Raw genomic sequence first — 21,149 nt, 5'->3', positions numbered from 1 at the left:
TACCCCACATAAAATAAAAAACACATTTAGTTCCCAGACTAGAGAGGTTCCTAAGATGTCAGTGTTGGATCCTCTGGATACCCTATTTAACAGAATGAAGACTACAACCGATCAGTAGCCGCTGATCGGCTGCAGCGGTTACAACGCAAAAATGTCAACTGACTGCCAGGAAGGGAGACACAGTCCCAACATCATAGGAACAGCGCTGGTCCATAAGGTGAATATTAATTTTTATGTGGGATGCTTTTAAGTCTAGAAGTTATTGTTCTATTGAGAGAAGCAAATTACAATCTAATCGGCATGTGGCCACAAATAGTCAGATCACATACACGCAGTCACATGACCGATGGATCACAGACTTTACTTTTCACCTCTTCCCAACATGACGTACAGTTATGTCATATGTCAGTTCCCTGACTCTGCTTGGGAGCCTGCATCTTTTCCAGCAGATGATGGCTGTGTTATTCAGCCATCATCTGCCTCTAGCAGCCACAAGTCAAGTGAAGCTCTGCCCCATCTGTTAAATGTCCCTGTCAATTTCTGATAACGGATTTTAAAGCACGGCGGCTGGGGAGTGTGTCATTCTATGTGCCGATCCGTTTGCCTGTGACATGATCACTGAGTGCTGATGTGATGCCATGACAGATGAAGACCACCGTACCTGTCACTGTGATACTAGTGTGATAGTTAGACTGTAGCTGGCATTCATAGAAAACCGTGAATCTTACTATATACAGCAATACTGATGCACTGCTGTGTACAGTACAAGCGAGTGGATTATCTTTAGCTACTGTGCCTTGCGAAAGTATTCGGCCCCCTTGAATTTTTCAACCTTTTCCCACATTTCAGGCTTCAAATATAAAGATAAAAATGTTAATGTTATGGCAAAGAATCAACAACAAGTGGGACACAATTGTGAAGTTAAATGAAATTTATTGCTTAAGTTTTGTGAAAAAAATAAATAACTGAAAAGTGGAGCGTGCAATATTTTTCGTCTATGTGAAAAAAATAAAAATAAAATTTTTTATAAATATCTGTGCCAATTTCAGTTAGTAATAAACGTCTATATTACGATTAATAGAGTAAAATAGACCGAAAGGTAACAATATTTTTGAAATTTTCTTAAAATGTGCACTTATTTTCCACCAAAACCATTTTCCTTAATGGAATAATGACATATATATTTTTTGGTGGAAAATAAAAAAGTGCAAATTTTAAGAAAATTATTTCAAAAACATTGTTTCCTTTCGGTCTATTTTACTCTATTAATCGTAATATAGACGTTTATTACTAACTGAAATTGGCGCAGATATTTATAAAATTTTATTTTTACACATAAATTAATTTCTCTGGCAAAAATAAGGGCGTTTGCCATTATCTAGCTGCCAACCAGGTTATACAGGGAATAGCGCTAGAACTACATTATCTGGTTTCAATATTATTCGTCCCCTTTACTTTTAGTGCAGCAAACTCACTCCAGAAGTTCATTGAGGATCTCTGAATGATCCAATGTTGTCCTAAATGACTGATGATGAAAAATATAATCCACCTGTGTGTAATCAAGTCTCCGTATAAATGCACCTGCTCTGTGATAGGCTCAGTGTTCTGTTTAAAGCACAGATAGCATCATGAAGACCAAGGAACACAACAGGCAGGTCCGTGATACTGTTGTGGAGAGGTTTAAAGCTGGATTTGGTTACAAAAAGATTTCCACAACTTTAAACATCCCAAGGAGCACTGTGTAAGTGATCATATTGAAATGGAAGGAGTATCATACCACTGAAAATCTACCAAGACCCGGCCGTCCATCCAAACTTTCATCTCAAACAAGGAGAAGACTGATCAGAGATGCAGCCAAGAAGCCCATGATCACTCTGGATGAACTGCCGAGATCTACAGCTGAGGAGGGAGAGTCTGTCCATAGAACAACAATCAGTCGTACACAGCACAAATCTGGCCTTTATGGAAGAGTGGCAAGAAGAAAGCCATTTCTCAAAGATATCCATAAAAAGTGTCGTTTAAAGCTTGCCACAAGCCACCTGGGAGACACACCAAACATGTGGAAGAAGGTGCTCTGGTCAGATGAAACCAAAATTGAACTATTTGGGCACAATGCCAAACGATATGTTTGGCGTAAAAGCAAACACAGCTCATCACCTTGAACACACCATACCCACTGTCAAACATGATGGTGGCAGCATCATGGTTTGGGCCTGCTTTTCTTCAGCAGGGACAGGTAATATGGTTAAAATTGATGGGAAGATGGATGGAGCCAAATACAGGACCATTCTTGAAGAAAACAGGTTGGAGTCTGCAAAAGAACTGAGACTGGGACGGAGATTTGTCTTCCAACAAGACAATGATCCCAAACAAAGCAAAATCTACAATGGAATGGTTCACAAATAAACGTATCCAGGTGTTAGAATGGCCAAGTCAAAGTCCAGACCTGAATCCAATCGAGATCTGTGGAAAGAGCTGAAAACTGCTGTTCACAACCACTCTTCATCTAACCTCACTCAGCTCGAGCTGTTTGTAAAGGAAGAATGGGCAAGAATTTCAGTCTCTCGATGTTCAAAACCGATAGAGACAAACCCCAAGCGACTTGCAGCTGTAATCGCAGCAACAGGTAGCGCTACAAAGTATTAGCTTCAGGCTACAATCACATGACCGTTCCGTTTTTGCAGGCCGCAAAAAACGGTTCGTTATTTTCACGGATGCATCCGTGTGGCATTTGTGTGACATCCGTTTCCTATACGGTCCGTGTGTCATCCGTGTGCCTTCCGTTTTTTTTGTGGACCGCAAAAAAACGGAAGCAGCAACAAATAAATTGATGAGTAGATATAGAGATGGATAGATATAGAGACCGAGAGATAGAGGGATGAATGAATAAATGGATATATATAATGTCTCACCCCCTGCTTATTCTAAGCTGGCACCCTTTTGTGACTTTCATGTAGCACTAAAGGGTGCTTAGCCTTGTGTTTAGCCAAAAAATAATTAAAAAAAAAAAAAATGACGTGGGATCCCCCCTATCTTTTGTAGCCAGCTAGGGTAAAGCAAACGGCTGCAGCCTGCAAACCACAGCTGGCAGCTTCACCTTGGCTCGTAATCCAAAACAGAGGGCACCCGACGCTGTTATTTTAAATTACAAAAATAAATTTAAAACAAAAAACACGGGGTCTCCCCCAAATTGGATCACCAGCCAAGGTAAAGCGGACAGCTGTGGTCTGGTATTCTCAGACTAGGGAGGTCCACTGTTATTGGACACTCCCCAGCCTAAAAATAGCAGGCTACAGCCGCCCCAGAAGTAGCGCATCCATTAGATGTGCCAATCCTGGCGCTTTGCCCCAACTCATCCCATTGCCCTGGTGAGGTGGCAAAAGGGGTAATATATGGGGTTGATGCCAGATGTGTAATATTACCTGGCATCAAGCCCTGGGGTTAGTGATGTCACACGTCTATCAGATACCCAACGTCACCAACCCAGTCAGTAATAAAAAAAAATTTGACAAAAAAAGTTTTATTTGAAAAAAAACCACTCCCCAAAACATTCCCTCTTTCACCAATTTATTGAAAAGAACAATCAAATCCAAATCCGGCGTAATCCAATAAGGGGGTCCCACGACGATCCATACCATAGTCAATGTCCCAGTCAATGAAGAACAGAATGTTCCCCATTGGCTGGGAGAGCAGTGCAGTGACCTGAGCTAACATCAAAGGGTCAGCCCAGGTCACTGCAGGGGATGACGAGCGCTGCTGTCAGGAGGTTATATGAGATTATTACCTGCTGTGACGATCTCCTGTACTCCCGACGTCAGCGCTGTCACTGCCTTCTATGCCCGCCGCGTTCACAGCGAAGAATCGCGGGAGCACGTGATGTCACCACTAGCGACAGTCTCGGGCCACCCGCGAGACTTGATGTGAGAACGCGGCGGGCATAGAAGGCAGTGACAGCGCTGACGTCAGGAGTACAGGAGATCGTCACAGCAGGTAATGATCTCATCCAACCTCCTGACAGCAGCACTCGTCATCCCCGCGGCTTCTCGCACTGCAGTGTGAGAAGCTGCCGATACCGCAGTGTGGGCAGCCGCGGGACACAGACTGCACGGGCACCCGACGGAGGTCACACGGAAGTGCTTCCATGTGGCTTCCAGGGATTTTGCAGGCCCACTGACCTGTATTGAGTCATGGTCCGTTATTACAGAACAGAATAGGACAATGATCCATAATAACGGAACGGACATACAGCATCCAATGTGTTTTTTTTGTAGAATCGGAAGCACACGGAAATTCTTCCGTGTGCTATCCGATCCTACATAAAAGACATTGAAAAGACGGTCCTGTCCGTGGGTCCGCAAAAGAACAGGAACTGACCAGGACAAACGGAACGGTCATGTGAATGAGACCTCAAGGGGATGAATAATATTGCACGCCCAACTTTTTAGTTATTTATTTTTTTAAAAAAAGTTTAAAATAAGCAATAAATTTCGTTCAACTTCACAATTGTGTCCCACTTGTTGTTGATTCTTCACAATAACATTTTTATCTTTATGTTTGAAGCCTGAAATGTGGGAAAAGGTTGAAAAATTCAAGGGGGCCAAATACTTTTGCAAGGCACTGTACAAAAAAACCCCCTGCATATTTAGTTTAGCTGCATTTGTAAAACTCCGATCAAAATGTAAAAAAAATTATTCCAAATTGGTAAGCAGCGCAACCATAAAAAAAAAAAAAAGAGAATTTTGTTTACTTACCGTAAATTCTTTTTCTTATAGTTCCGACATGGGAGACCCAGACCATGGGTGTATAGCTTCTGCCTCCGGAGGACACACAAAGTACTACACTAAAAAGTGTAGCTCCTCCCTCCTAGCATATACACCCCCTGGATAACCAAATATAGCCAGTTTAGTGCAAAAGCTGAAGGAGGACATCCACCCACAAGTAGAGATAGAGCAAAACCCGGAACAACCGAAACCTCTGTCTACAACAGCCGGTGAAAACACACGGAACAAGAAAACTGCCAACAGGCAATAGGGAGGGTGCTGGGTCTCCCATGTCGGAACTATAAGAAAAAGAATTTACGGTAGGTAAGTAAACAAAATTCTCTTTTTCTTCATCGTTCCTTATGGGAGACCTAGACCATGGGACGTCTCAAAGCAGTCCATGGGTGGGAATAAACAGAAAACTGAAAAGTAGGCGAAACCTAACTTCACAAATGGGCGACAGCCGCCTGAAGGATGCGTCTGCCCAAGCTCGCATCTGCCGAAGCATGAGCATGCACTTGGTAGTGCTTCGAAAAGGTATGCAGACTGGACCAAGTGGCAGCCTGACAGACCTGCTGAGCCGTAGCATGGTGCCTGAAAGCCCAAGAGGCACCGACAGCTCTGGTCGAGTGTGCCTTGATCCCCGGCGGGGGAGGCACTTGAGTACACTGGTAGGCATCGGAAATGGCCGACCTAATCCAACGAGCTAGGGTCGGCTTAGAAGCCGAGAGGCCCTTACGCCAACCAGTGGTCAGCACAAAAAGAGAGGTGCACCGCCTAAGAGCAGCGGTGCGAGACACATAGATCCGGAGCGCCCGCACCAGATCCAGAGTATGCAACGCTTTTTCAAAGTGATGAGCAGGAGCCGGACAAAAGGAAGGCAGGGAAATATCCTGGTTAAGGTGGAAAGGAGAGACCACCTTAGGAAGAAATTCCGGAGTCGGACGGAGAACCACCTTGTCTTGATGAAAAACCAAAAAAGTGACTCCGAAGAGAGCGCAGCCAAATCAGAGACTCTCCTGAGGGAAGTTATGGCCACTAGAAAGACCACTTTCTGTGAAAGACGAGACAAAGAAACCTCCCTAAGTGACTCAAAAGGGGGTTTCTGCAAGGCCGTGAGGACCAGATTAAGGTCCCAGGGATCCAAAGGCCGCCGGTAAGGCGGAATGATGTGAGATGCGCCCTGCATGAAGGTGCGCACCTGAGCCAGCCGGGCGATACGCCGCTGGAACAACACTGACAGAGCCGAGACCTGTCCCTTGAGGGAATTGAGGGATAGTCCTAGCTGCAGACCAGACTGCAGAAAGGACAGGATGGTCGGCAAGGAGAAAGGCCAAGGAGCATGGCCGGAAGAACGACACCAGGACAGGAAAATTCTCCAGGTCCTGTGATATATCTTGGCCGAGGAAGACTTCCGAGCCCGAGTCATAGTGGAGATGACTTCGGGAGGAATGCCGGAAGCCGTCAGGATCCAGGACTCAAGAGCCACGCCGTCAATCTGAGAGCCGCAGATTTCTGGCGGAAAAACGGACCTTGTGAGAGAAGGTCTGGGCGGTCCGGGAGATGCCACGGCACCTCTACGGACAGACGGAGCAGGTCTGGGTACCAGGCTCGCCTGGGCCAGTCCGGAGCAATGAGTATGACCCGACGGCCCTCCATTCTGATCTTGTGCAGGACTCTGGGCAAGAGAGCTAGAGGGGGAAACACGTAAGACAGACGGAACTGGGACCAATCCTGAACAAGGGCGTCCGCTGCAAAGGCCTGAGGATCGTGGGAGCGAGCCACGTAAACCGGGACCTTGTTGTTGTGCCGGGATGCCATTAGATCCACTTCCAGAGTGCCCCACTTGCGGCAGCTCGACCGGAACACTGCCGGATGCAGAGCCCACTCGCCGCTGTCCACGGTTTGACGGCTGAGATAATCTGCCTCCCAGTTTTCTACGCCTGGGATGTGAACTGCGGATATGGTGGACTTGGAGTCCTCCGTCCACTGAAGGATGCGTTGAACCTCCAACATTGCCAGGCGGCTGCGAGTGCCGCCCTGGTGATTGATGTAGGCAACTGCTGTCGCGTTGTCTGACTGGACTCGAATGTGCTTGCCCGCCAACAGGTGGTGAAAGGCTACGAGAGCTAGGAGCACAGCTCTGATTTCCAGCACATTGATCGACAGGGCTGATTCGGATGGAGTCCAAGTGCCCTGTGCTCGGTGGTGGAGAAATACTGCTCCCCAGCCGGATAGACTGGCATCCGAGGTGAGGATCACCCAGGACGGGGTCAGGAAGGAGCGTCCCTGAGATAGAGAGAGGGGCCGAAGCCACCACTGAAGAGAGCTCCTGGTCTGTGGCGACAGAGCCACCAACCTGTGCAATGAAGAAGTCCGCTTGTCCCAACAGCGGAGAATGTCCAGCTGCAGAGGACGCAGATGGAACTGGGCAAAGGGAACCGCTTCCATTGACGCCACCATCTGACCCAGCACCTGCATGAGGTGTCTGATGGAATGACGGCGGGGCCTCAACAGAGAGCGCACCGCCAGATGGAGGGACTGCTGTTTGACTAAGGGCAGTTTGACAAGTGCCGGCAGAGTCTCGAATTGCATCCCTAGGTACGTGAGTTTTTGGGTCGGGGTCAGAGTGAACTTGGGCAGATTGACAAGCCACCCGAATTGAACAAGAGTGGCGAGAGTGAGCGAGACACTCCGCTGACAGTCTGCACTGGATGAAGCCTTGACAAGAAGGTCGTCCAGGTAAGGAATCACTGCCAACCCCTGGAGGTGCAAAACCGCAACCACTGCTGCCATGACCTTGGTAAATACTCGAGGGGCTGTGGCTAACCCGAAGGGGAGAGTCACGAATTGGAAATGTTCCTCTCCGATTGAAAAACGTAGCCAACGCTGGTGTGAAACTGCAATTGGCACATGCAGATAGGCATCTCTGATGTCGATGGATGCCAGGAAATCTCCTTGGGTCATTGAGGCAATGACTGATCGCAGAGACTCCATGCGAAAATGCCGCACCTGAACATGCTTGTTGAGAAGCTTGAGATCCAGGATGGGCCGGAAGGAACCGTCTTTTTTGGGGACCAGGAAGAGATTTGAGTAAAAACCTCTGAACCGTTCCCTGGCGGGAACTGGTACAATTACTCCGTTGGCCTGCAAGGATGCCACGGCCTGAGAGAAGGCGGCGGCCTTGGAGCAGGGGGGAGTTGACAGAAAAAATCTGTTTGGCGGGCTGGAAGAGAACTCTATCCTGTAGCCGTGGGAGATGATATCCCGCACCCACTGATCGGAGACGTGTTGAAACCACACGTCGCCAAAGTGGGAGAGCCTGCCACCGACCAAGGACGTTGCTGGCTCGGCCAGATAGTCAAGAGGAGGCTGCCTTGGTGGCAGCAGCTCCTGCGGACTTTTGTGGACGCGGCTTCTTGCGCCAGGTGGGCTTCTGGTCCTTGGCTGAGTTAGTGGACGAGGCCGAGGGCTTAGAGGACGACCAGTTAGAGGAACGAAAGGAACAAAACCTCGACTGGTTCCTGCCCTGGACAGGCTTCCTGGTTTTAGTCTGTGGCAAGGAAGTACTCTTCCCGCCAGTAGCCTCCTTAATTATTTCATCCAGTTGTTCACCGAACAGCCTGGACCCAGCAAATGGGAGCCCAGCAAGGTACTTCTTTGAAGAAGCATCTGCCTTCCACTCTCGAAGCCACAAGATCCTGCGGATAGCGAGAGAATTAGCGGAGACCACCGCAGTGCGGTGAGAGGCCTCCAGAATGGCAGACATGGCGTAGGCTGAAAAGGCTGAAGCCTGGGAAGTTAAGGCAACGAATTCAGGCATAGAGTCCCTAGTGAGGGAATGCATCTCCTCTAGGGAAGCAGAGATGGCTTTGATAGCCCACACTGCTGCAAAGGATGGGGAGAACGAGGCCCCTTCCGCCTCATAGACAGACTTGGCCAGGAGGTCAACCTGGCAGTCAGTGGGATCCTTAAGTGAGGTGCCATCAGCCACAGATACAACTGTCCGGGCTGAGAGTCTAGACACCGGAGGGTCTACCTTTGGTGAGTGAGCCCACTCCTTGACCACCTCTGGTGGAAAAGGAAAACGGTCATCAGAACCACGCTTTGGGAAGCGTTTGTCAGGACAGGCTCTGGGCTTGGACACAGTGGTTTGAAAACTGGAGTGGTTAAAGAACACACTCCTTGTTCTCTTAGGCAAGGTAAACTGGTGCTTTTCTGCCAGAGAGGGTTGCTCCTCTGATACTGGCGGATTGAGGTCCAGTACAGAATTAATGGACGCAATCAAATCACTAACATCTGCATCACCCTCGGTCAGATCAATGGGGCACATGGAGGTAGCGTCCGAGCCCCCAGTAAAAATATCCTCCTCGTTCTGCGAGTCGGCTCATGAATCGGAGCCGCGGGACGAAGAAGGAGAGGGGACCCTGCGTCTCCTTTTAGGAGGACGGGGTCTGGGAGCAGATGAAGAATCCTCTGTGAGCTCTGCAGAGCGAGCCGAAGCAGCAGAGGCGCCCTGAGAAGGGGGCTGATGCATGCTCAGCAGAGTCCGGGACAGCTGTCCCATGGAGTCAGCAAAGGACTGGGAGATGGACTTAGAAAACAATTCTACCCAAGCCGGGGGTTCAGCCACCGGGGCCGGAGCAGCCGGAGGGACCACTGGGGAGACTCCAGGCTGAGGCACCACCATGTTAGAGCAGGCATCACAATGAGGATATGTGCTCGGTTCAGGCAGTACGAGCTTACATGCAGTGCATATTGAGTACAGCCTTGCAGCCTTGCTCCTAGTGTGAGACATGCTGCTGAGGTGGGGGCTCTGCAGTAAAGAACACACTCCTTCAGAATGCCCAGAGAGTGTATAAGAAGGTCCACAACCAGAGGTTGTGGCTTACCAGACCGTTTTGTGTGCCCTCCGGATCCCACAGCTCGGACCCCCAGACAGGTTGCAGAGATGCAGCAGCCAGCACCGATCAGTGTGAGAACGCTGATAAAATGGCGCCGGAGTGAGGAGGGGGGGCAGGGCCTAGTCCAAGAGCGGGAACCGGAGGGCCAAGGAGATATACAGGGGAGGGAAACATCTCCTCAGAGAGGAGTGTCCTCCCCTGTGCTGAACGGTCGGTGGGCGGCGCCGCACTGTCCCTCTGCATGACTGACATGCAGGGGCAGTGAAAACGAAAGTAGGCCGCAGCCGAAGCCGGGGCCTAAATTTTACAATGCGGCCGGCGCGCAGGCCCCCCTCGGCGCGGTTCTCAGGTGAAAACCAGAGAACCGGCCGGAAATGTCACCAAAGTAACCTGATACACTCCCCCCCACAATAAAGATGCAAGGGACCCGCTGACAATAACGTCTCAAATACTTAGCTTGTGAGACGCAGGGCCAGGTCCCTGAGGGATGAGTGCTCCGTCCGGCAGGGTCCTGAAAGGGCTGCGGATGGAGACCGGTCTCCTGCAAAGCAGTGAGAACCGTGCTGGCTCCCACTTCAAGCCAGAGCCCGAGGGATGGTGAAGGAGCGCGGCATGTAAGGCTCCAGCCTTGAAATCAACCTTAACAACACCACCGACACAGTGGGGTGAGAAGGGACATGCCGGGGGTCCAGCCTGGACCCGCTTTTCTTCAAACTCTTTAAAATCAAAAATCAGATGAGAATGCATGTGTGGATTTGTGCCTCCTGAACACAAAGCATTGAACTGGCTATATTTGGTTATCCAGGGGGTGTATATGCTAGGAGGGAGGAGCTACACTTTTTAGTGTAGTACTTTGTGTGTCCTCCGGAGGCAGAAGCTATACACCCATGGTCTGGGTCTCCCATAAGGAACGATGAAGAAAAATAAATAAATAAAAATAGCAGAATTCCTTTTTTTTTGGCTGCTGAAAAATCCCTTTAATATTCAAATTATAAAGCCATTATAAAGTGGGGTTTCAAAGAAACTTAATCTGGCTCATCAGGCCTAAGAACTTTATTTAATACTGTATTCAGTTTATATTGTGAAATCTAGCGACTGAGTACGGTATATTTTTAGATATAATTTATACTCCTTGTGTGAGACCGGGTTCAACGTGCTAGAATATTGCATCAATTTTTGCTGCAAAACTACCACAAAATACACAGTACAAAATTTAAAGTGGAATTTGCTTCAAATTTCACCCTTTGCCTTTAAGGGCCCCTGCTACCTAATCTGAGAGCAGTATAATGTAGGGGCAGAGATCCCAAATCCTGGAATGTGTCACTTTCTGGGCTGCTTCCTGTAGTTTTGATATCAGTGTTTTATCAGTAGGAGATCTTTACTAGAAAAACTAGTAAACTTACTGCCATGTGGTGCAGCCCCTGCCAACACCACTGATTGGCATCTTTCTGCTTATGCTCAGTGTGCACAGAAAGCCGCCAATATGTGGGACATAGAAGAGGAAGCGTTATTTTCTGGAAATTTTTGTAAAATCTCTAGGATATGCCAAATCTTCAGAAGTGTTGACAAGTTTGAGGTTTGAGTAGAACTGAGTTTTCTATCGTTTAAAAAACTTGGTGGATAGACTATCTATAGTTTATCCAAAAAGAAGGTAATGACATACAACACTTATTACTTGTAAAAGGATACAAATAACTCCCACCACTATGCCACATACATTACTAAGGACAGTGGCATGTGGAATAAAGAAAGCTGGGATAAGGAACAACAGTGGCATCACTTTTGAGGGTACCATGAACCCAAAGAATATCAGTCGTCTCAGGATGGTGCGAATGATAAAGACACTGATCATTGAAAAAGCCACTGATGTAAATCCCTGGACCTTTCCGTCCAAGTGGAGGTTGCTGCCTATGGCAATAACAACCAAGTAGAGAAGTCCATTCCATACGGCAAACAGAGGTGTGAGGAAGCAGAACTTCACTGTGCCAACATTCTCTTCAAAACCGCCACCAAAATACCAAGCGATTAGGCAACTGCAGATCAAGGTTGGGAGATCTTCATGGAAATAAATATACGTGAGCAATCTGTGGACTGAAAACAGAAGATCTTATGAGCAATATGTGAAAACTCCATCACCAGCACTCACGCCTTACCACAAAAGAGGAGAAGCTCATGTGTACAAAGGAATACACGCAGAAAACCTATTTATATCTGAAGGACATTGGAGAGGTGTTCTTTAGAAGTCAGGGCTTTCACCTAGGATCCACATCTACTAGACCATTGCAATAAGTTCCCCATACTTTGGAGAACGTCTGGTGATCATGGATTACATGGACACTCATCACTGTAGGCCTCATCCAGAATGGGAGATTGCACATGTATGGAAAAGGGCTGACCACTTATAACAAGTTATCACATATCTGTAGGTACCTACACAGATTGGCAGTTCCATATGTAAAGAATGAAGTGGCGGTCAAGCCTGCACACTGCGGCTATTACTTGTACAACGGGAGATAAAAGTTCCTTATTCTGCCAGTAGGTGGGAGGGCAAGTGATAGGATCCATAAGTTATCACAGATCGTATGGATAGGTAGTAACTTTTATCTGGACAATCCCTTTAAGTGTTCCCCAGCGCTGTTCACTTTTGCTTCAGGAAGTGACTTGTGCCGATGATGTACACAATACCGGCTATCTGCTCGAGTTCCTGGAAATTTAGGCTATGTTCACACACAGCATTTTTGTTGCGTTTTTTTATTGGTTTTATACAAATCCATGCAAATAAAATGCTTCAACAGCACCAGCAAAGCCTATGAGGTTCCAGACAACTAATGGGCGTGCGCGCGCGCGCGCACACACACACACACACACACACACACACACACACACACACACACACACACACACAGTTTTTTTCCTGACTGAAATGTCAACCTGCTTAGTTTTTGAAAGAAGCAGCATGTCAATTCTTTCAGCGGTTTTGCCGCATTTTTTCACCCATACAAAGCAATGAGGACATGCAAAAAAAGCTGTAAAATCCACCAGAAAAAAATGCAGCTTTTTTCCTGCCAAGGTTTTACTACAAAAAAAAAACCCCACAAGAAAAACGCCTTTTGTGAACATAGCCTTAGGGTACTTTCCCACTTGCGTTATTTCCCTTCCGTCACAATCCGCCCTTTTGGAAAACAGCGGAATCCGTTAACGGATTCCGCTGTTTCCCATATACTTGTATGGATGACGAATTGTGCCAAAAGTACCTGCGTTGCTTCCACTGGCTGACGCTGCTTGCGTCCGCTGGGTGGAAGGAACGCAGCATGTAACGTTTTTTTGAGCGGCGGAATCCTCTATTTTTCACTGTGCATGCTCATCTTTTTTTTTTTTTAAATCACAGAAACTTTATTTTGTCTCTCGGTGGCCGAACGTTCAGCTGAGCGCCCGGCCGCCGACATGCAAGAGCGCTCAGCTGAACGCCCGGCGGCATGCGAGAGCGCTCAGCTGAGTGCTTGGCCGCCGGCATGCGAGAGCGCTCAGCTGAGCGCCCAGCGATCAGCTGATCATTCACAATAGTCTGCTGCCGGTAAAACTGTAAAGAAAAGAAAAAAAAAAGCTTGCCATTGTTTTGTTTGATCCGTTGCATCCGTTGTGCCATTATATGCAACGCATCCGTTGCATCCGTCACACAACGCAATGCAACGGATCCCGTTCAACGCAAGTGTGAAACTAGCCTTATATAGACAATGTTGGAAAGTCATACACCTAACTCCAGTACTTGAGCGGTGGTGCCTGAGTAGGGCTCCAATCCATATTCAATAATAGTAGTAAAGTTGACAGGAGAAATTAGCAGGTGATGTAGATTTTAAACAACGTGACTACATAGTAACAGCACCTCAATAACTGGAGCCATGGAGTGACTACATAGTAACAGCACCTCAATAACTGGAGCCATGGAGTGACTGCATAGTAACAGCACCTCAATAACTGGAGCCATGGAGTGACTACATAGTAACAGCACCTCAATAACTGGAGCCATGGAGTGACTGCATAGTAACAGCACCTCAATAACTGGAGCCATGGAGTGACTACATAGTAACAGCACCTCAATAACTGGAGCCGTGGAGTGACTGCATAGTAACAGCACCTCAATAACTGGAGCCATGGAGTGACTACATAGTAACAGCACCTCAATAACTGGAGCCATGGAGTGACTGCATAGTAACAGCACCTCAATAACTGGAGCCATGGAGTGACTACATAGTAACTGCACCTCAATAACTGGAGCCATGGAGTGACTGCATAGTAACAGCACCTCAATAACTGGAGCCATGGAGTGACTGCATAGTAACAGCACCTCAATAACTGGAGCCATGGAGTGACTACATAGTAACAGCACCTCAATAACTGGAGCCATGGAGTGACTGCATAGTAACAGCACCTCCATAGCTGGAGCCATGGAGTGACTGCATAGTAACAGCACCTCCATAGCTGGAGCCATGGAGTGACTGCATAGTAACAGCACCTCAATAACTGGAGCCATGGAGTGACTACATAGTAACAGCACCTCCATAGCTGGAGCCATGGAGTGACTGCATAGTAACAGCACCTCCATAGCTGGAGCCATGGAGTGACTGCATAGTAACAGCACCTCCATAGCTGGAGCCATAGAGTGACTGCATAGTAACAGCACCTCAATAACTGGTGCCATGGAGTGACTACATAGTAACAGCACCTCCATAACTGGTACCATGGAGTGACTGCATAGTAACAGCACCTCCATAACTGGTTCCATGGAGTGACTGCATAGTAACAGCACCTCCATAACTGGAGCCATGGAGTGACTGCATAGTAACAGCACCTCCATAACTGGAGCCATGGAGTGACTGCATAGTAACAGCACCTCCATAACTGGAGCCATGGAGTGACTGCATAGTAACAGCACCTCCATAACTGGTACCATGGAGTGACTGCATAGTAACAGCACCATGGAGTGACTGCATAGTAACAGCACCTCCATAACTGGAGCCATGGAGTGACTGCATAGTAACAGCACCTCCATAACTGGTACCATGGAGTGACTGCATAGTAACAGCACCTCCATAACTGGTACCATGGAGTGACTGCATAGTAACAGCACCTCCATAACTGGTACCATGGAGTGACTGCATAGTAACTGCACCTCCATAACTGGTACCATGGAGTGACTGCATAGTAACAGCACCTCCATAACTGGAGCCATGGAGTGACTGCATAGTAACAGCACCTCCATAACTGGTACCATGGAGTGACTGCATAGTAACAGCACCATGGAGTGACTGCATAGTAACAGCACCTCCATAACTGGAGCCATGGAGTGACTGCATAGTAACAGCACCTCCATAACTGGTACCATGGAGTGACTGCATAGTAACAGCACCTCCATAACTGGTACCATGGAGTGACTGCATAGTAACAGCACCTCCATAACTGGTACCATGGAGTGACTGCATAGTAACTGCACCTCCATAACTGGTACCATGGAGTGACTGCATAGTAACTGCACCTCCATAACTGGTACCATGGAGTGACTGCATAGTAACAGAACCTCCATAACTGGAGCCGTGGAGTGACTGCATAGTAACAGCACCTCAATAAGTGGAGCAGGGCTGGCGTCAGCACCCGGCATACCCGGGCAAATGCTGGGGCCCTGGAGAGCTGGGGGGGCCCACTCGGCCTCGTCACTTCAGCTGCCCCCAGGCCCAGCCCACTCTCCTTCAGTTCTGCTACCCCCGGGCCAAGTTCCGGGGACCCAGTCCTTGGCAGGAAACTGTGGCTGCCGTCCCTTAGCTAGTTTCACACTTGCGTTGCAGAAAGTGTGATAATAAAGGCCACGGATTCCAGTGAAATAATGCGTTGCGTTAAGTTTTTTTTAACAGAGAGAGCCCTCATCATCACCGCACACATCCCGACATTACCGCACACATCCCGACATCACCGCACACATCCCGACATCACCGCACACATCCCGACATCACCGCACACATCCCGACATCACCGCACACATCCCGACATCACCGCACACATCCCGACATCACCGCACACATCCCGACATCACCGCACACATCCCGACATCACCGCACACATCCCGACATCACCGCACACATCCCGACATCACCGCACACATCCCGACATCACCGCACACATCCCGACATCACCGCACACATCCCGACATTACCGCACACATCCCGACATTACCGCACACATCCCGACATCACCGCACACATCCCGACATTACCGCACACATCCCGACATTACCGCCCACATCTTCACCGCACACATCCCAATACTATCGCCCACATCTTCACCGCACACACCCCGACATCATCGCACACATCCCGACACTACAGCCCTCATCATCACCCTACACACACCGGCACTACCGCACCCATCATCACCGCACACACACACCAGCATTACCTCAGTGACGTCCCCGCTGACAGCGCGATTCGCTTCAGTTGCTACGTGGAGCTCACAGGAGCCGCGGTGTTCTACTGCAGCTCCTGTCAGCTTCATGTAGCAGAGCTGGATGCGGGACCTCGTGTGGATTACGCTGGACCTGGAGGGGTATTTGGGGATTATAATAAAGTGGTGAAAGATGGTGTTTTTTTTGTCTTTTATTCCAAATAAAGGATTTTTCGGGTGTATGTGTTTATTTACTTTCACTAACAGGTTAATCATGGAAGGTATCTCGGGGAGACACCTGCCATAATTAACCTAGGACTTAGTGGCAGCTATGGGCTGCTGCCATTAACTCCTTATTACCTCGATTGCCACCGCACCAGAGCAATTCGGGATGAGCCGGGTTGAGTCCTGGAACTGTTGCATCTAATGGATGTGGCAATTCCGGGCGGCTGCTGGCTGATATTTTTAGGCTGGGGGGCTCCCCATAACGTGGGGCTCCCCATCCTGAGAATACCAGCCTTCAGCCGTGTGGCTTTACCTTGGCTGGTATCAAAATTGGGGGGGGGACCGCACGCCGTTTTTTTTTTTTTTTTATTTATTGTACTGCACGATATAGACCCGCCCACCGGCGGCTGTGATTGGTTGCAGTGAGACAGCTGTAACTCAGTGTGGGGGCGGGTCTGACTGCAACCAATCATAGGCGCCGGTGGGCGGGGGAAGCAGTGAATACGAGATTGAATAATGGGCAGCCGGCTTTTTCAAAAGAGGAAAAGCCGCCGGAGAAGTGTGAGTGTGTCTGTATGTATGCAGCAGAGCAGTGTGTGTCTGTATGTATGCAGTAGAGCTGTGTGTGTCTGTATGTATGCAGTAGAGCTGTGTGTGTGTCTGTATGTATGTATTCAGCAGAGCTGTGTGTGTCTATGTATGCAACAGAGCTGTCTGTCTGTATGTATGTATGTATGTATGCATGCAGCAGAGCAGTATGTGTGTGTCTGTCTCTATGTATGCAGCAGAGCAGTGTGTGTGTGTCTGTCTCTATGTATGCAGCAGAGCAGTGTGTGTGTGTCTGTATGCAGCAGAGCTGTGTGTGTCTGTCTGTAGGCATGTATGATGTGTATCTATGTACAGTATGTCAGTGTATATGACTGTATAGATTTTTCTGTTTATATGTATTTTGTGACTTTGTCTTTAAATATGTATATGTACGTATCTGTGTATGTGTGAGTCTGCGTGTTTATGGGGCCCACTGGGACTCTTCCGCCCGGGGCCCACAGAAACCTGGAGCTGGCCCTGAAGTGGAGCCATGGAGTAAGAGCACCTACAGCCATGCTGGTACTGCACACTTCCCAGGAAAATGCAGGGCAATGGCCAATATTACCATTGCCAATATTAGGATACACTGGCTGGTGTCCTTGGTGAAAACACTTCTCTTAAAAAAAGAAAAAAGATTCTGTAGCTAAACCTGCACAAGAGCGAAGTGAACGTTTCCCAACCTATCAGCTGTCGGCTTACATGACACAGAGGCCTTTTGAAGAAAGAAAGGAGCAATCTAATTGGCTGTCACGGGTGACTACTTGGCTCTTTTTGCACCAGTTTTATTAGGTCTTCACCTACTCAGACCCTGGACACCGATGACCGGACAGTGGCGGCCATACCTGAGAGGTTCTCCAGCACTCCAGCCTCCAGGTCCAGGCTCCTCACAACAGGTGTCTGCGTATTTATTGCTGGAACCGATATCGCCAGAGACAACACTATCGTAAGGGTGCAGCCTGGCGTGAGGTGCAGGTCCGGCAACCAGGACGCCAGAACTTTTCTCCACGACCGGCTCTCGGTCCACTCTTCAGCCATTTTTTAGGAGACCAGTACAGTACAGTAGCTCGTGCATAAGGCGCTTCCTTGTTAGGTCACATGGTGCGCGGTCACGTGTGACTACAGGGTATGCTCACTGCTGCAGAATCCTCTCCACAATCCGCCTGCAAAATGATTATGCCAGTGGGAAAACCGTAACTATGGCTGCGGTTTCCATAACCAGTCACCTGTAGAAGTGGTTTTCAGGCAGATTCTGTCTAATACCTACAGCAGTGGGGACATCATGTGGATCAGCTCCAATTCACATGCAAATCTGCCGCAGAAACCCAAAGCCCAGCTGGATTCCTGCCACAGAAAACACTTCCGATTTTCCTGATGTGTAGCCTATACAAAAGCTATTAGTGGGCTCACACTGAGGCATTTAGAGTCTTTGGAGTGGACACATCAAAACCGTCCTCAAAAACGCTTCGGGTAACTGCACACAATGTGTTTTTCTGGTGGATCCCACCTGGTATCTTCCTGAAAAGTGCCCCAAAAAATTTGAGGTTATCCACCACTTTAACATGGTCTAAACTCAGGATAGGTCCTCAATGTCTGTCCGCCGGGGTTCAACACCCTGCACCCTTGCTCAGGGCCAACATTAGCACTTGGGCAAGCGCCAGGGCCCCACTAGCAGTTAGCAGGACCAGGGTACCATCTTTTCTGCAGATTTCTAGGGACTGCAGGCAGTCACTTTGTCGGCTGCTGGCCCTTCAAACCACAGCGTTCACTTCTGAATGCTGCATGCACATGTATTGCAGGTTGGGGTTCATCTGTGGGAAGAGCTAGTGTGTAATGCACTTCTACCCCACAGATGAAGAGGAGGGTCTGCTGGCCCCCAGCGTCCTCCAGTGCTGCCTGCATGTGCTCCCAGTGTCTTCCAGTATGTGTATGCCCCTAATGGCCCTAGTAATGTGCCTTCTGGCCTCACTAACTTGTTCTCCCCCTCCAATGATGTCTATGCCCCGCCAGTGACATGTATGCCTCTCCGTGTATGCCCCCCACTGGCCGCAATAACTTGTATGCTCCTCCAGTGATGCCTATCCCCCCAGTTACTACAGTAATATGTATGCCCCCACAGTGATGTCTATGACCCCAGCCTCCCCTGTGAAGTACTTGCCCGCAGCCCCTTCAGTGATGTATATACTGTAGCCCCCATGTGTCCTTTGATGTATATACAGCAGTCTCAGCATGCACTGTGCAGCTGTATCTGCTAGCAGTGATGCTGCCAGGCCGACGCACAAAAAGAATTAAAGGCACAATGCTGGCCCAGCAGCGTCAATACAAGCAGACACACAGCGTCGGTCTGGCGTAGCGGGGAAACCCCCGGTAGGCCCCCACCTTGTTTTCACACTAAGCTGTCCCTGGCAGCCTGCAGGGGCCCTCGCCCGGTGAATTAACATGACCTGCGGCCGCGGCTCCTAGCTGCCGCAGGTGGTAATATTGTATGCAGCAGCCACTAGATTATGTGACAGTGCCAGTAACCACAGGGGTGGAGGGGGCGCTCCTGACCTGGAGGCACCCGGAGCTTATGAGCTGCTAGCGCGGCAGGGGCAGAACAGAAGCTGCTTCAGAGAGGAAGAAGATGCAGCTAGTGCTGGATCTGCCAGGACCTGCAATGATGTCATGCCTATGTGACCGTGTGGGAGGAGCCGGGCAGGAAATCCCGAGGAAGATGTGTCTGGTGAGAGATGGGGGGGGGGGAGGTGAGTGGCATATCAGGGGTCCAGACTGTCACACAGGGGTGTTAAGGGATACGGTGTGCATATGACATGGGGTTTCAGTGTGTTTGAGAGGGGGGGAATTTGTGGTACTGCCAGTCTGTCTTAGAGATATGCAGAACATGGGGGTGCAGGGTGTGTGTGATTTAGGGGTACAGGGTGTGTGTGTGATTTAGGGGTACAGGGTGTGTGTGTGATTTAGGGATACAGGGTGTGTGTGATTTAGGGATGAAGGGTGTGTGTGATTTGGGGGTGCTGGGTGTGTGTGATTTGGGTGTGCGTGATTTGAGGTGCAGGATGTGTGCACCAGTCCCTGCTGTGTGACGTGGGTGAAGTCCACACTGTAACCATATATCAGTAGGGATTAGGGAAAGAGGGATAGCAGCAGTCAGAGCATGGGATGGGATTGGGAAAGCTGGGTGCTGAGCTGAGAAAAAGAGGCTCTATTCCTCATCACCCAGCCTTTCTATGTTCTGATATCCATCTTCTCAGCTTCCCAGCTCCCAGCTTTCACATTCTCTGATATCATGGGAAAGCCGGGTGCTGAAGTAAAGATGGCTATCAGAACATAGAAATGCTGGGTGCAGAGGAAAAGAACCGAGTGTCCAGAGTAATTATCCTGTACCCCAAGTGTTTATCCTGTACCGAGTATCAAGCGTCAGTATCCTGCAACCCCAGTGTCAGTCATTATCCCGTCCCCTCAGAGTCATTATCCCATCCCCCAGTGTCATTATCCTGTACCCCAGTGTCATTATCCTGTATCCCAGTGTCATTATCCTGTATCCCAGTGTCATTATCCCATCCCCCCAGTGTCATTATCCTGTACCCCAGTGTCATTATGCTGTATCCCAGTGTCATTATCCTGTATCCCAGTGTCATTATCCCATCCCCCCAGTGTCATTATCCTGTATCCCAGTGTCATTATCCCATCCCCCCAGTGTCATTATCCTGTATCCCAGTGTCATTATCCCATCCCCCCAGTGTCATTATCCTGTACCCCAGTGTCATTATGCTGTATCCCAGTGTCATTATCCCATCCCCCCAGTGTCATTATCCTGTATCCCAGTGTCATTATCCTGTATCCCAGTGTCATTATCCTGTATCCCAGTGTCATTATCCCATCCCCCCAGTGTCATTATCCTGTATCCCAGTGTCATTATCCCATCCCCCAGTGTCATTATCCTGTACCCCAGTGTCATTATGCTGTATCCCAGTGTCATTATCCCATCCCCCCAGTGTCATTATCCTGTATCCCAGTGTCATTATCCCATCCCCCCAGTGTCATTATCCTGTACCCCAGTGTCATTATCCTGTACCCCAGTGTCATTATGCTGTATCCCAGTGTCATTATCCTGTATCCCAGTGTCATTATCCCATCCCCCCAGTGTCATTATCCCATCCCCCCAGTGTCATTATCCCGTATCCCAGTGTCATTATCCCATCCCCCCAGTGTCATTATCCTGTATCCCAGTGTCATTATCCTG

At 48.8% G+C, this 21,149-nt stretch overlaps 1 protein-coding gene across 2 annotated transcripts in view; it reads right to left on the bottom strand.

The window, feature by feature from the left end:
* RHBDD2 (rhomboid domain containing 2) overlaps positions 1 to 17,974 on the bottom strand; it is a 310,146-nt gene extending 292,172 nt beyond the window's left edge. For both annotated transcript variants that reach the window (XR_012750513.1, XM_075336262.1), the window contains exons 1-2: positions 17,752 to 17,974; positions 11,354 to 11,755 (exon numbers count right to left, since the gene is read on the bottom strand). Coding sequence is in view for 1 of the 2 variants with exons in the window: in XM_075336262.1 (XP_075192377.1) it covers positions 11,354 to 11,755; positions 17,752 to 17,944 (595 nt within the window). In the remaining variant the exon portion in view is untranslated. The remainder of the gene's footprint in view (positions 1 to 11,353; positions 11,756 to 17,751) is intronic.
* Between the last annotated feature and the right edge of the window lie 3,175 nt (positions 17,975 to 21,149).

The sequence above is a fragment of the Anomaloglossus baeobatrachus genome, chromosome 2 (assembly GCF_048569485.1).
Source record: "Anomaloglossus baeobatrachus isolate aAnoBae1 chromosome 2, aAnoBae1.hap1, whole genome shotgun sequence".
NCBI classification, from domain to species: Eukaryota; Metazoa; Chordata; class Amphibia; order Anura; family Aromobatidae; genus Anomaloglossus; species Anomaloglossus baeobatrachus.
This window is presented reverse-complemented; position numbering and strand designations above follow the sequence as displayed.